The 16918-nt window shown below is 42.3% G+C and overlaps 2 protein-coding genes across 2 annotated transcripts; one reads left to right on the plus strand and one right to left on the minus strand.

The window, feature by feature from the left end:
* The first annotated feature begins 1568 nt into the window (after positions 1-1568).
* grxcr1a (glutaredoxin and cysteine rich domain containing 1 a) lies at positions 1569-5914 on the plus strand. Its single transcript, XM_053880109.1, has 4 exons — positions 1569-2075; positions 4165-4404; positions 4497-4562; positions 5586-5914. Exons 1-4 carry the CDS (start codon positions 1683-1685, stop codon positions 5763-5765), a joined length of 879 nt encoding a protein of 292 aa, XP_053736084.1. The 5' UTR covers positions 1569-1682; the 3' UTR covers positions 5766-5914.
* Positions 5915-7623: 1709 nt separating this feature from the next.
* Positions 7624-16585, minus strand: slc30a9 (solute carrier family 30 member 9). Its single transcript, XM_053879090.1, has 17 exons — positions 15963-16585; positions 15682-15879; positions 15551-15598; positions 14970-15069; positions 14670-14762; positions 14345-14427; positions 14175-14233; positions 13719-13786; positions 11409-11567; positions 10953-11088; positions 10848-10887; positions 10703-10774; positions 10313-10420; positions 9557-9722; positions 9302-9431; positions 8714-8827; positions 7624-8645 (listed from the first exon to the last, which is right to left on the minus strand). The coding sequence occupies exons 1-17, from the start codon at positions 16066-16068 to the stop codon at positions 8601-8603; spliced, it is 1725 nt and encodes a 574-aa protein (XP_053735065.1). The 5' UTR covers positions 16069-16585; the 3' UTR covers positions 7624-8600.
* Positions 16586-16918: the final 333 nt, after the last annotated feature.

Here is a 16918-nt window from a genome sequence, read left to right on the forward strand (position 1 = left end):
AACAAAAGCAAACAAAAGCATCTGTTTGCTTTTGTTCAGGGATGTTTTTCACTACACAATGGCCAGGGTTTCCACTACTCTGAATGTACTTGAAATTCTTATATAATTGGAATTCTTATACAAATATTTTCAAGACATTAAAAGAGTTTAGTTTCAATAAGGTGATATAAAAACTTGAATATAGCCACCATCGTGATTTATTGTGCTAATGTCAAACTGATGCAAAATAAACAATATTTTGTTGTTTAAATGTATGGGTCCATCATTTGATTCAGTAATATACCAAATTCATTCCAATTGAAAAATGTGGCTTCTTGTGGCAAATATTCTTATGCCATTAAACTGCGATTAATTGAGATTTATAAATCACAAATAATTAGATTTTTGATAATAAATAAATCCCATTTTCCTGCAGTGTTCTCCATTATTTGAATTTTTAAGATTTCTTTTTCCACAAATGGGCAAATGACAAACTCAGTTTCCGAAGAGGCGCATGACCAGCTAAACAATCTGAGCAGTTATCGCCAATTATCCTCTGACTCAGTCAGGGGACTCACTTAATTAATCCACTAATGTAAAGGTTCAAGCCAGGGCAGCTGAAGGACGACTTAAAGTGTGTCCACCTCTTTACGCACGTTCATCGCTTGTTTGCCAAAAAAAAAATAGTATAATATAATATAAAAAAAGAATATTTTTTCGAGCAAGTTGGAAAAAAAAGTGTACTTTTCAGGACTTAAGTGAAAAACAGCCATGAATGTGAAACACTTTCCTGAAACATATTTCAAAAAGACGAGTCTTTGGTCCCGTATGAAAGCGAGGGTTAAAGAAATGACCCACACTAGTCATGCTGTTGACTTATGCTCCGGTGAAGCACGTGGAATCGGCCTGGCTTCTGCACCACAAATAGAATCAGAAAGCAGTGTAAACTGAGACAGTACTGTGGATTGTCTGCATGTATTCAAACATTGAAAAAGTTGTTTTCTATTTCTGCTTTCAAGGTTCAACCCTGGAACATGATGTTGCCCTTGTGTCACTTTGCTGACCCAGATTGCCCATCGTGAGAGGGTGGAGTAGTCAAGTGTGTAGTGGTTGTCTGTATCTGCGCTATCAACTGAAAATAACAATGTGAGTGATTGAGATAAATAAAAACTTAATCCAAGAATGATTTTGCAAATCAGGTACTTTGAGCTGGGAGGCAGCAGTGGGAGGCAGACGGAGAGATGTGGTTGGAGGGATGCCTTGGTTAGACCTGAAGAGAGAGACAGACTGTTGTAGAACTGATGCAAGCCAAGTTAGAGGCCTAACAGGAGTTCCATAACTCCGTTTTTAAGAGGCTCCAAACCGAGCGAGTGAAATCAGGTCCTCATGAAAACGAGAACTTCTGAGCAAGTTTTTCTGAAACTGTTTTAAGTGCGATGAATAATTGAGACTCTACTATCGTTTTACTGAGCTCCCCAGGTTGCCATGGAAGACAAACATGCATTATTCAAGAAGTGTGAGCCGGACTGAGGCAGCTTAGCTCCACCGGTCTTTTTTAGATCGGTTCACACTGTGAGGATTAAACGTGGTTGTAATCCACAAGAAACAAACCAATGTGTCTGGGCTGAGAGTTTAGCTCCGAATGAGCAGGAAGGAGCTGCGCGGCAAGCTTGTGGACCATGTAAAGCGGCTGAGGGCCTGCAATGGAGGAGTCACGGGTCACGCCGGAGCAGGAGAAGCCACAGAAGCGGGTGAGATTCCGCGTGGCTTCTGGGAACAGTGGCAGAGTCCTGAAGGAGATTTTCAAAGACGAAGGACCATCTGACTCCTTGGATTCGGACTGTACCAGCAGTTCGGACCGAGCCAGTACTCCGTCCACTACTGGAGATGGACACTTGTGCGGATGCCTGGGCTCCGAACTGGACGACAGTGAGAGTGAACCTGATGATCTGCTCATGTACGCCGGGGCCACAAAGGACTGGTCCTTCACCACCAAGCGGGTCAACATTCTCAGTAAAAACGGGACCGTGAGGGGAGTTAAGCACAAAGTGAGCGCGGGTCAAACTCTTTTTGAAAACCTTCCAGAATCCAACGGTGTAAGTATGTTCAATCTGATGACCGCAGCGTATCAACCTGTCACTATTCGGAACACTTGTCGGTGTTAACCCAAATAGCCGAGGAGCGACATGGTCTGGTGCATAAAATCCAGGACACGCTGCGATCAATCATTAACACTGCATTTGGCTGAGTGATTCAAGAGAAACTAATCAGGTTAATGACACGGCCGCACTTCGCTTTCTCAAACCCGCGTTTCAGATACTGAGGTCACTCAAACTTCACTTCTGTTTAACGGAAAACTTTCTCAGCGCAGACTGCTTGAAGCTTGTCATTGAGATTAGTGTGGATTATTAGTTGATGACCGCGCTGTTCAAACAGGGCTGGACCTGAGAAGGTCACCAATGGTGCGGTTCGGCCCGGAAGGCCCAAAGTAAAGGAAAGCCATCAAGCTAATGTGCTATTGTCCATCGATTCAATGATGCAATGGAATGAAAACACTGAACACTGAAAAGGAAATTATGTTTTGAAGGATATATAGGATTACAAATATGATTCAGAAAAGAAGAAATGTTAAGTGTGTAAAAGGTTGGGAAGCCTATTTTAATGCAGCATAGAGAACAAGAGAGTTTATGGCGGAGTTCCTCAACAGGAAGTGTGGTACGTAGATGAAGTATGTGAGATTCTTGTGGCAAGACGTGGAGACAAGGTTAGGGAGGAGTCTTCATGGACCATGATGTTTGGTGAGGATGCAGTGATTGGAAGTGAGCTGGAGTAGACTTTGGAGAGGTGGTAGTACAAGCGGGAGAGAAGAGGAATGTGAGTTTAGACAGGGATAATGTGGTAGAATTGGGATCAGAGAGATGAACTGAAGTGAAGAGGAGAGTGCAGACAGGGTGAAGCAGGTACAGGCGACTGTCAGCTCCGACACAAAGACAAGAAGCAAGAGTTAGAAGTGACCAAGGTGAAGATGCTCCTCAGGTTTTCATTGCGAGTGACAAGGTTAGAAACAAATATATCAGAGGGGCTGCTCATGGAGAAGCTTGGAGACGATCTCAGGCAGGATCCCTCAGGAGGTTTGGACACATGGAGGGAAGAGATGGGGAACATGGTGGATGAAAGAGGTTGGAGATGGAGGTAACAGGCAGAAGTTGGAGAGGAAGACAACCAGTGAGGTTCATGGAAGGAAGTCATGAAGAACAGAGTGGGCATACATGGTTAGGTTTTCAGTTGAAGCACATGCTCCACCTTCTGTGGCATGTCCGAACACCACATCCAGAAAAAGGAAGACAGAGGTTTGGTCATGTCAGCTATGGGATGGTGCTCCTTTCCTTCTGTACAATATATCATGGCCAGTGCCATGTAAACTCCTTCAAACGGTCTTGTGTTTCACTCACGGTGACTTTCTGACCAATAGGGAAGCTCAGTATATCACGCCATGGGAGTGAGGGTGGACTGCTCAAGATGAGCGATTGGAACAACAAAATACATAAGCATTATTTATGTCAATTAAATAATACATTTGAAATACAGTACGGATTTTGAAAATATGAATATATTAGGACAAACAACTGCCACCCTAGACAGCAAAAAAAAAGATGACAAACATGATATCAAAGTGTTTCTCGCTTCGAATTCCAAGTTGCAATGGCTTACTGTTCCCAGAGGCCGGACAATGCCCAGATATCCTCAAGATCTTATTGAGATTAAACCAGATTATGAGTCGTGTAAAGTTCACGATAGACTGCTGCTTGTTCTGCACTGGGAGATTTTAGGGATCTGAGAGACAGAGCGGACGGAGAAGCGCTCGACATCGCCAAAGTTTATGAAGTCACTTTTTCACAGAACGTGTGGCAGGAGTTTGCAACTGAGGCAGCCCAAGTATTGTGACGTCCTGGAGCCGGATTTAATTAAACCTGCTAATGAGAGGATTAACAAGTCCAGTGCACTTGTGCCCACCACTGAACAAGGACTGTTAGAAGGAAATATGACATTCATCAGCTGGAACATAAAGGATCACTCTGGTTCTTGAGTGATCATGAGTAAACACATACTGGAGTTCATGCACCTCCTAAAGGACGTCACGTCACATACGTCACCATGTGCTTTCTCCTTCCTTCTCCTCGATAGCTGGAGCAGCTGCTTGAATTCGGCCGGATCGTGATCTACACGACAAGTTTCCGAGTGGTCAGGACCACCTTTGAGCGATGTGAGCTGGTGCGCAAAATCTTCCAGAACCACAGGGTGAAGTTCGTGGAGAAGAACATTGCTCTGGACTTTGAATACGGGAAGGAGCTGGAGGAGCGCTGCAAACGCGTGGGAGAGCCTCCCTCGCTACCTGTGGTGTTCATTGACGGACACTACCTCGGGGTCAGACTTCTGGAATTGATTTCTCTTCTGCTGTCTAATGACATGCCTCCTCTGTGTCACTGTTGCCTAATTGTTAATTGATTCTCTCTCAGGGCGCTGAGAAAATACTAGGCATGAATGAATCAGGAGAGCTCCAGGATCTTCTGACAAAAATTGAGGTTTGTTTCGTACCATGGAAGCGATGGCATGGATAAGTAGCATCCTTAAAAAAAAGCAGGGTGCTAATGCTGAAACTGGTCTAGTGCAGCTCCCGATGGTGGCAAAATGGAATCTTCACATTTCAGATGAAATTCCTCCGTAACTTTTCAAGCTATTTTGAACACAGGCAAACAGACATTGAAAGCATAACTTCCTTGGTGGAGGTGATGAGAATGTTGGCTACTAATTTTTCAAGCATAAAACTGGCTGAAAACTGGAGCCAAAAACGTCTAAAATATGTTTGCATTAATAAAATCATCTTCATTTGTGTGTGTGTATAGGAAAGGAGGGTAAAAAGAGAAACAAAAAAACAACTAAATAATGTCAGTGGAATTGCAATTTAGCAAAATGGAGTAACACTCAAAGAGTGACATTTAAGTCGGTACAGTTGTCACTGCAGGCAGGTTTGACCAAGAATACCTGCGGGAAAGGTCACACGGGCTTTAATTTGGTGGTTTACAGGCAGAGAAAAATATCATCTCTTATCTGTTTAACCATCAAAGGCCAGATTTCAAAGGCCAACACAGGAGTATTTCCATCGTGCCATGGTTTGATAAGAAAGCAGGATCTGGTTATTAAAAGATTGTGACGGAACATGAGGATTTGACAGTCGTGAAATAAAGCGAAGCTTTTCGTGCAGTTTGTTTATGGAACATTTATGTGCGCTCTAATTTTCAAATAAGAATATGCTCTTACAGAAGGAGCATAACACTCTGCAACTAGCATTAAATGGCTGTGAATACTAGCACAAGTTGATGGAAACAAAACTGCTTCCTTTTTTTTTAGCTCCTTAAGCTGAATGTGGCTTGGAAAATATAAGTTTTGTTTTGGTGCACTTTTGCAGCATCAGTTTATTTTTTCATAAAACCACTCTAAACACTCATTTTTTTCTGTTGTTTTTTTTTTAGACCAATGAGACAGTTATTGACATAATTAGCATATGGTCTTTATTTCTTCCTGACGCTGTTTATCTTCCTCTCCAGAGGGTCCAGCAACCCCAGACGTGCCAGACCTGCGGGGGCTTTGCCTTCATCCCGTGCCCAATGTGCCATGGCAGTAAGATGTCTGTGTTCCGCAACTGCTTCACAGATTCCTTCAAAGCCCTCAAGTGCACTTCCTGCAACGAGAACGGCCTGCAGCCGTGCGCGAGCTGCAGCCACTGAGGACGCAAAGTCACCCAACTTTTGTCTACAGGCCTGGAACCCACACATGCTGCAGGACTCTTCTTCCATGGCCATTAGAACACATTTTTAATAAAATGTATTTGTACATGACTAAGAGCTCTTTGTCAGGAAACAGACTCACAACAACATCTGCATTAAAGTCTCTTTTTTATTACCACCTGGCCTTGACTTATGGGGGAAAAAGCACATTGAAACATAGCAACAGAAAGCTTGTATGTACCTTTATTGAAACATTTGCGATGGAATTTCACCTTTTCCAAAGTGTAAACTTAACGTTGCTGTGAGTGTCGCACCATCAAATGGGGGCAATAATGTAAACTATCACATGAAAAAGGTCACAAAAAGTGAAGTACTATAAATATGTTGCTGTAATTTTAGCATGATAGTGTCCTAGAAAAAGAAAAAAAAGACTGTTATCTTTTAAAACACTCGGTTAATTGCCAACATTTAAGCGGTTTACTTCACGGGCGAGTTGAAATCTTCACTCGCAAAGCTCTAATTACTAATCCTCCATCAGGACGGTGGAGACTGACAGCAGAGAGGGAAAGTGGAGGTCTCAGTTATCCGTCGGTCGGAAACCAGGAACTGGATCTTCACAGTGTGGCTCTTGGAGAGCTCCACATGTCCAAATAAAACATTTAAATTACAGCAGCACGAATTGATCCATTAAAAATGAGGGCAATCGGTTAAACCATAGATCAATATTTGTTTTTAAAAACACCTTCTATGTGAGAAGAATTAAAAACGCACATGCATGATGGCACTCAGCAGGTGAAGCAGCACTGTTCTCGACGCTGTCATAGCCCTGTACAATGCTGCTTGAACATGATTAGACAAGGCAGCACCGTAAAGAGGCTAAAAGCGCAGAGCATGGTGGTGAAGGAGGAGGAGGTGATGGTGATAACGGTCCACCGTCCAGCATCTCTGTGGTGAATGACACTTCCTGCAAGGAGGAGCAGATGTTGAACAAAAGAAAAAAGCAGCAGATAAATAGAGGTGTAGAACATTGCATGCGAAATAAAGGCGATTAAAGCGCTGCAGCCAATGTAACATTCAACTCCGAGGAGTGATGCGTTCAGGGGGGGTTTGTAACAACAGGGATGTTGCGATGGGATAACTGCGCCCCCGTCTGTACGCAAATGGAATCGTTTTACTGAACGAAAAAAAACGTGAGAATATCAAGTGGCGTCAATGAAAAATGCCTTTTTTTGCGTTTGGAAATTAAACGTACGAATAAACGCGTGGTGGTTCGTGTGGAGCGCTCCATGGAGAAGCGGAGCGCGTTTTCGCCCCAGACGTCACACGCTCGCCTTTTCCCGCTCACAATTGGGAGCAAATGCGATCAATCGTGTTCGTGTTTTATTGACATTCGTCATGCAAAACCATGGAAAGGACAAAAACGGGCAGTGGCACGGCTGACTGGCGGGGGATGACATGACGAGACATGACACTGAGATGCGCGCAAAACAGCCAAAATGGACAACATTCAACGGTGGAAAAAACCTGCAAAAGCTGGTCTGTCCGCGTGTTCTCGTCCGTTTTTGCAGCTCGGTTCAGTCGGGAGGTCTGCGCGGTCCAGCAGCCGAGCCGTGCGTAATGTTTTGAACGCTCGGTCAATGCGCAGACTGGCTGGAAATGACTGTTTTTATTGACGTCAGCCTACAAGAGAGAGTGCCCCCCTTCTTCAGCGCGTACAACTGCAACCTCCAACCGACGCGGGTTCAAATCCCATCCTTGGAGTTCAAGATGCGCGCAATCTTATCCATTGACAAATACCAGCTTCACAAGATACAGGTATCGGACAGAAAACAACCTCAAAACAGAGTCACACATTTCATCACATTTTATTTTCTCGTTTCCCAAAGCCGTCTGCTCCACACGATGAGTAATAGGTAATGTACTGTGTGACAGTGACATCTCTTGTCCTGTGGTTGTCAGTAAAGCCAGAATTTTCATCTTCTGGCTCAGCTCTGCTGGTTGAACCCTCATGTAAAGCACCTAGCAACAGTGACATAAATAAATCTATTCCAGACACTGAAATGACATAATAAATTATTCAAATTTATTCCTTCAGCTGCGTCAACATCACAACAGGAAACATTACACTCCTTCAAAAATATATAGGAATATTTATATATATATATATTCAGCCTCCCACATAGGTGAAATGACTCTGGCCTACTTCTTGAAACAGAATAAGCAGTTTCCTGGCCTGTTTTTGCAGCCAGGTGTGTCCCAGTGCTGTCGGTGTATGATGCACTTTAGTTGAGAGATTCAGCAGTGAGGGAATTGTTAAGTATCAGTACTATGCATGTCAACACCAAGCACTTACAGTTGAGTGTGCACATGACATGGCAGACATGTTACTGTCACTCTTTTCAATCAAACATGCAAGTACATGGATTATAAAACGTCGCTTCCAAAGCGTCATGGCATGAGGTGACAACTGCAAACTTCTCTCTCTGATTTCTACTGTTGCTAAAGTAAAAGACGTACATTTGTTTGAACTTGCCAAATATTTTTGCGCTTTGAATTAAAAATAATAAGCACTCTAACTTTCAGAATGCATAACTTTAAAAACAAGAAGTACACCTAGCAAATGGCTGTATTTAATTGGTACCAGAAGGCTATGAGCGTGAATCGAAGGGTCGCGTTGAAGATGAGCAGCACCAACCCTGAAGGTTCCAAACTGCACATTCATCCGAGGAATGTGAACACAGGTTCAGAACCGAAATGATTAAGAGGAGGTTTGTGCTGTCTTAGTCAGGAAGGAGACCTCCAGGTTGTTCATGTAGCAGAGGGAGACGGTCTCTGTTATAGGATCTCCAAATCCACGTGGCGAACCTCAGGATTACGTTGCTGTGAGACACACGACAGTTCCATTAAAACAGAACTGCAAATTTCCTGTGGTTTGGAAATTGAAGTACCTTCAGCTCTTTCTCCAAACGGTCCACTTCAGCTCCCAGAGTGTCAATGATGTTCTCCCCATGTTTCAGCATGAAGTTCTCCAGCTCTTCTGGGGTCTTCACCAGCTGAATGTCCTGTGGGGACAATTCATCTTCATTTAGACTGAACAAAAAAGCACAAAGACTTCAAAAAGGTTAAAAGCAGCAAACCGGGAAATGTTCTATTGCTGTGACCCACTAGGTTCTTTTGCTTATCTGTGTTGACATCGCTCAGCAGCGCTGATCGAATGATGAACTCCCACACCACAGAAACTAATAAAGGACTTTTCTTATCTCATCTCAGTGCGTCAAGGCCACAGGAAGACCACCTGCGGCATTTCATAACCTCTGTGTGGATTTATATTTCTGTGCATTTTATTGTCGCGCTGTGCTCATAGTCTTCTTGCGTTATAAGGTCATATAAAACCTTCGCTCAAAATTATAGTAGATAGGTTGCATCATCAGGAAACTAATAAGTCAAAATAATGGTATAATGAGTCACAGCAGCCTCCAAGTCTGAACTTTCTGTCATCATGTTCAAAGCTGCACAGAGACACAGGAAGAACTTACATTGAGGATTTGGTCAATGTCTTGCTTCTCCAGATAAGAGCGGGTCACGACTCGGCCATCAAAGTCGACTTCTGCCTTAAAGCGAACTTTACTCAGACCCATGTCAGTGGCCTTCACGTCGTGGATGGCTCTGCGCAACAAAGAGAAGATACACTGCTTCACCACAAGGCCATGTGGTATCAAATTTGAAAAAGAAACACGAAACAACGGGAAGGAGGAGCAGCCGTGTAACTGACAGGATGCAGGGATGCTGACCTGACAGCAGGATCGTTCTCCAGAAACTCAGTCAGCTTCTGCACACGCTCTGCCTGGATGGACCTGCCCAGCAGTGCTTCTGTGTTAGTGTAGATGAGGAATGCGGAGACGGTGCCCAGCAAGGTTCCGACCCCCAAAGAGCCCAAACTGTCGTAGTAAGGGTTACCTGAAACAACAAAAGAATGGTGCAATGTTAGCACTACCCTGGTGTTTGTTAGTGAGGTAAAAAAAAGCATTACATTGAAGCATTGAAAGTACCAAAGCTGTCAGAGAACAAAATAGAGGCTTGGTGCAACACAGAGTCCAGCTTCAACGCCTCTCTCAGGTGGGTAATAGAATATGGTTTACTCTCCTTGTCCACATATATTTAATAGAGTAGTATAGTCTAGGCAGTACACACACTTGTACTCTACTCTTTTCTTCAAATACCAATAGCACTTGTGTTTGAATGAGCAGTAAATGACTTTCCATGAGAGTTGTCTGTCAGCCCATGGGTTGCACTTACAGGTCTCATGAGGAATGAGCAGCAATGAGTGAACGTGTATTTGGATAATGCCACCATCAGATGTTCATAGTGACAAACCATGTAAGCGACAGTCGGGTAAACACAGTCTTTCACACAATGATCAAGTGATGGTGAAGAAGAAGGCGGTACCATAAGGTCTACTCGGGAAAAAACTGTGCAATAACAAACAATGGAGAGTAACTAAGGGTGAAATCAGGTTGGTTCTTCCAGAGCATACAGAAGGCAGGTACCTGTGAGGGAGGTCAGGCCCATGCAGCCCGCAGCCAAAATGACTCCCAGCACAGCAGCAGTGTCTTCCAGCAGCACCACGTTTGTGCTGGGGTCTCGACTCTGCATGACTGAATAAGAACGAGAAACAAATGAATACCACTTAAAAACAATCGCTACATATTTATACATTGGGATGGAACGGCTTTGAAGCCAAGTTCTGCTGCGGCAACAGGGTTCTCCCTGAGGTTTTCCCATCCCACTGACTGAGGTTTGGAGGGGAGGACTTGTTACACTGATCTGTCAGCAAAAGTACACTCAAAGATAAGAGAGAGCAGGTGCCGATGTTTGACACTTGTAACACTTAAACCGACAAACAAACATTGAAATTCCTAGAGTGTAAAAAAACATACCATATTCATAGAAAGACACTCCCTGTTGGTGGGCACTCCTCTTGATCTCATTGATTGCCACAAGTAACGTTGCTAAAACAGGAAGCACATGATGGTGAAACACAGTGAGGTGCATGGGAAGTCATGAGTGTAAATCAGAGCTCACCCCCTTCTGAGACCAGAGACCCCGCCAATATACAGTAGGCCTGAAACACAACAGTGGACGATACAGATGACCTTTACACTGTTTCAGGGGCTCATGGACACTCACCCAAAGCAGAGATTCAATTGGCTCCGGGTGAAGAAGTCCCATGATGCCATGGTACCAGGACAGGCCCGCCCCCATCATGAAAATCCCCACGCCACTGATGAGGGAGGCGATGTAGCGCATGTTGGAGAAGCCATATCTGGGACAACCAGAGCATCGTCTTACTATAATTCATTGCAAACTGCTGCAGTAGTCAACAACAAAGACTTCACCAAATATGGTTCTAGATACCTGAAAAACAAATCCATGGCATCATGTCATTTTTTTTTAAAACGGATCCATCTAGAGAAACTGTGGCATCTGACAGCTCTAACCAGAAACCAGTCCAAGGATTTACAGTGAGACCAACATGAGTCAAGACAACAGATGTGTTTCCATGAGGAGCACAGTGTACGTGTAATATCTGACCAACAAAATGAATTCAAATTCTTTTCAGGACCAGAGGTATGGAATGCTTACGGGTGCACAGCGTCAGGGTTGCGGATTGATTGGCTGATCCCCAGAGCGAGCAGAGCCTGGTTGCAGGTGTCAGCCAGTGAGTGGATGGCCTCTGAGAACATGCTGGCTGACCCAGTGTAGACCCACGCCAGCAGCTTGAAGAAGAAGTTCAGACCATTGCTGCGGACAAAAAGAAGCGTAAAGCGGCAATTGTGCCTAAAGTGCTGACATTCAAGCAAAATGAAAACTTTTGGGGTAAAAAAGGCAGCAGTTTGTCACAGCGATATAAATACAGAGTTGAAGCTGCAACAACATTGAGACCCAGAAAGCTGATATTTTAGGGATGACTGTGTCAGTCACAGGAGACATGTTGTGAAAGGCAAAAGAATTGGGTTCAATATGAAATTTAAAGTGCAAACACCATTTGAAGATAGTATTTTTCTCATACAAAATGCACTCATCTCAAATGTTCACCCGACATTACTCTGCATGGTCATTGTTGTACTCCAACTGGTTTCATCATTGCCTCTTCGTATCTAGCTATTTAACAAATGAAAGCTTAATGAACTCACAAAAAGTCAATGTGTCAAAATATCACTGCAAACTATTGATATCCATGTAAACAGAAAGTGCAGTTCTTCAGGGAAGGTACAACTCGTGGACTAACTGCCTTGTTCATGCAGCACATGACCCGGTGCAGTCCTACACTGTGGACCTTCTTACAGACCAGAAAAATGCTAGTTATTTGGGTTAAACTAAAACTCATCTTCAGTCCACCACACTGGAATGCTCTGCTTTTCACATTCTCATGGGGTAATCTTCATTTTTTTTTTATTTACATATGCAACATTACCATGTACTCGCATTAGATCAATAACAATAAGCTTTTATTGCTGATTGAAAAGCATATTTTTAGTTTTCTTAAGCATGTCATTGCAAAAAAGGCAACAATTCTACGCCAGTCAGGAGTTGATTTACTCAACAGCAGGAAATCTCCGCTGTGAATCATGTGACTGCGCATGTTCATTTAAACAATTAACCAAATCAAATAGGCTGCATGAGGCTGCCTCATGTGAGACCAGGCTCTTTCAATATTCCCTTTTCTCTCTCTTCTGATCATGTCACTTCTCGGATCGGAGCATGGCGTGATAACTTGAAAATCAAAGTCGTTTTTTTTTTTTAGTTTCTCAACTATTATTAAACAGTAACACAGTAAAGGTGCTATACTACTTTGTAGGTTACAATAAAAACTTCGTTTGAATGGTTGTTTAGAATGAATTATGCTCCACCAGCACTATTTATAGTCAGGGATACGACAGATTATATTGGAATGAAACCTACTATTTTTATATCACTAGTTACTAGTGCATCACATAGTTGATGGCACATGTCTGGGAATTACTTTTATCTCCGACACCCCCACTTTCCCTGTGTTTGACACCTCAGTCTCGTCATGGATCCAGCTGTGTAAAGTTTGTTCAGCTGGATTACAGCACTCCTGTTTAGCTTCAGTGTTTAATGTTTGGTACAATTCAGTGTGCTAATGTTAGCATAGCGGCGAAATAAAAAAGGCTGAATGAAGGGTAGACCGTGTGTGTCCTTCAAAAGTGCTAAATTGTGGTGTTAAATTTAAACAATTGTCATAAACAGAAGGAAACTACAGCCCATGTCTTGGCAACATTGAACAAAGAATTTACAAAGCCAAGAATCCACTTTTTCAGTGTAATTTCTTAATTTAATGTATTTGTTATATTATCAATTCAACTACCTAACCACTTACTAAATTTAGTAAATTATAGTGTATATATAAATATTTGTATTGAATATGTATGTAAGTCTGTAAGTGTTTGTGATACATACCATGTACAAATAGAACCTTTCATGGGGATCAATAACAGGTCCTTTTCTATGAAACAAGTTGGAACATGCAACTTGTTTGATGATCAAAAAAAATAATAAATGACTCCATTTTCAATTTACAACATTTCTAAACCATTTAAAAATCTCATCTTCAAGTTAGCAGCCGTCTACCTCATAGAACCCAATTTGGTCTTTATAAAGCTACAGCATATTCCTGTTCAATCTGTCGGTCCAGAATTCATGACTTTCGTTTATGAATGAGGAAAAATAATTGATAATAAAGGTTGAGAGATTTGGAAAACATGTAATCTCAAGGAAAAACTTCAAATAAAGCGTTCTTAGAATTAAATACATTGAAAAACATTGGTGCATAGGATCCATCATATAGAAAGCATAGTGAATGTTTTGCTGAATAATCATTGGTTATACTGCAAAAACGTTTTCATTCAAACATCTTCAAAAACAACTCACATGCAGATGGCGACCATAACCACCTTCCCTGGTCCTTGCATAAAAGTAGTCCTCTTTCCAGATCGGGGCTACAATCAATGAAAACAAAACATTTTTGTCAATACACTTTACTTAAACAAAATATACAAATTTGCACAAATACACTGCCACTGGCAAGTTAAGTTAATAGTTCAAGAGCAGCAAGAATATGTGCTCTTTTAATACAGCAATCAAATTTTCCAACATGCTCTGAGAAAAGAAACTAGCATTATTTGGGCCAAACCAGAGGAGTATAGAACATGCTGGAACACTTCTACCACACACTCGACAGGGTAAACCACATGAATAAATGCTCAGAATGAGTCGGTCAATAGCACTACAATAGTAGCGAGCTGCACTGTCGGGACAAAGGTCACACAAACACCTGGCAACATGAGGGCAATGTCACCTGAAATCCCAGCACAAATGTACAATCACCTTTGTATTTCCCCAGAAGTCTTTGTATTCCTTCAGCAACTGTTGATTTCGGAAAATATCTGGAGGACACAAAGTAACAAGAAGTGATTAATTTCAACACAATGCTGATGTATTATTCTTTTCTAACATAATGTAACGTTTACACAACATTGACAGGGAATGAAACTTACTCTCTTGGTATTCTCTCTCTACTTCCTTTCTGAGTTTTCTTTCTCTGGCCAGAGCTTCATGGCTTCCCCAAACATCCAATGCTCTGAAAGTTACAGAAATGTTGAAAATATGATAGTTGTTGATAAATTTCTGACAAGTTCTTAAAGCTTTCCATCTACATTTCCACTTTGGCAAAAAAGCCAGGCAACAACAATATTGAAATGTGATCATTTAAAACATGCACCTATATTATGCACAACTGTGACAAACTGAAAGAAATCTAAATGTGTCACCCCCGTTTTGGAACTTCAAGTAAATACGTGTGAAAAAAAAGGTGGCACTAACTTTGCCTCCACATCTGAGCGTAGAAACACAGTGAAAGCCTCTGTGTCGTCATGAGGACTCCGTCGTCTGATTTTCCTTAGCTGTTCCAGGTCACTGTGAAGGTATGAGAAAACTTAGGTCAGAAGCAAAATGAAATGAACAAGTCACGTCAGACGCGGCAGTTTTAACAGATAATTGCAGCTGCATGTTTACCATTAGCTCACAGGAATGTGTGCAACACAGTTACGCAGAACAGTAACAGCATTGTTTTAAACATAAAATGTTTTCCACTAATAACCACTGAAGAAGTGTCACAGTTACCTTGGCTTTAAACAGAACTCATTCATTGCTCTCACAGCAGTGATAAAATTGTTCTGTGTGTACTTGGCTCCATATTCCCGTTTCTTCAGAACTGCCCGGACTTAAGAAGAAGACAAACAAATGCTTTGTGATTAAACCTCACACTTCAATCAGCCTATAAAGATAGTGACAAAAAAATGACAAACTGTGAGTATCTGAGAACACAAACGAAATTAGATAAATGGATTCATAACTACCGTCATGAAACAGTATCATAAAGTTCTTCCTATCAAATTACCAAATTCATATGGTTTTGAGACAAGAACTTAACAGTGCTACTTCAAGACAAAAAACAAATACTTGCACCTGGAAACCGTCTTCATTTTATGGCCATCTAATTCAAATCTTAAATATTTGTTTTCTCCACCAAACATTGGTCAATTCAAGTGTGTGACATTTGCACTGATTGCTCATGTTTGACTCTGGGAGTTGCATTTTCAGTGGGATGCAGTATGCAACTGTTTTATTTATTTCCATAGTTACTTATTAAGGATAGCTCTACATGACATGGTCTTGTAGGTGATGAAAAACTATCATCCTACCTTTGACTTGAATGGTTTCAGCTTTTGTTAGCTTTTGCGCAGTTGATCCTATTAAAGAAAAGGTTTGATCACACTTGAAAGTATTTAAAACATTTAAATAATGATCCGACACAACTTAATATTCAAGTTACCTGGCGTATTCAGGGCGGTTTTTGCAGCACTGGACAAAATGCTTTCAGCAACTGGTGCATCACCTGGTCCAGGTTTCGGGGGGTCATCCTTGTTGTCACCAGAAGTTGAGTAATACTGGACTTGAGTGAATCCAAGAGAAGCAACTCTGCAATCGTGGGAGCTGAGCCACACATTATGCACCCCTCCACTTTGCCACCCTTTGAAAAGATGGTGTTTTGAGTTATCCTCAGCATCACACACAACAGCACGGGAAATCTAAATAGATACCAAGCTAACTCACCATGACAATGCTGAATCCTCGGGGGTCTTTGTGACAGGGACGCCCGGTGCTGCAAAGTCAGCCTGCAGACGATATGCCACGGTCTGTGGGCCAGACTGGGGAACATCCTGGCAGAACCAGGGTTCGGTACTGCCGTGAATGTACTCGCTATGTCACAGACAACTCGTCACCAAGAGAACTGCCACTATCAAACTGACCTCATTCAAACAGAATAACGCCTTACACCCACACTTCGGAGGCTTAACAGCATAACTACTGCTGGTCCAAACGGGCCCTTTAAATTAGTTCACCTAGTACCTCGACTAAAACGCGTGCAATGGCTGTCATGATGAATTAACGCTCGGTTGTTACGAGTTCGCCGGCCGGCTAAGCTGTGACAGAGCAGGAACGGAGCTAACCGAGCTAGTTAGCCACCGTGAGCTAAACCAAAGAATGAATCGAGTGCCGATTGACATGAAACGAACAAAGGGCAACTCAATCACCCGGTGAGCGCGGCTACATTAGGTAGTCTTGGGTAACTATACCTAACAATGAAGACGGTTTCCCCGCTGTTTTACGAGCATTCTGAGAGGCTACGGACAAACTGATAACAGTTCCAGCAGTAGCGAGGCAGCTACAAACACACGGACACGTGACCTCTGACGCAACGTGACGTAAAAGTCTCGTGAGCGCATGCTTCTGTTTAGTGACATTATATATCGCGATACTGCTTGCAGTCAAAAATGAAAGGTCAATTCACTTTATGGACGTTGTCGGATAAGATTTGTAAATCAACAAGCTACAGAGATGTAAATGACGCGTTGATAACAAGCGCATAAAAAATGAAAAGAGAAACGAAAAATCGTCTTGCAACAACTTTCAAAACAATCTCCATGAATAAGCTGACTTGCTTTTTATTTAACTTTAACACGTCTGTCTCAAACGATTTCCCCCGGATCGATACAACATTTTCCTCT

Source organism: Synchiropus splendidus, chromosome 11 (assembly GCF_027744825.2).
Source record: "Synchiropus splendidus isolate RoL2022-P1 chromosome 11, RoL_Sspl_1.0, whole genome shotgun sequence".
Taxonomy (NCBI): Eukaryota; Metazoa; Chordata; class Actinopteri; order Syngnathiformes; family Callionymidae; genus Synchiropus; species Synchiropus splendidus.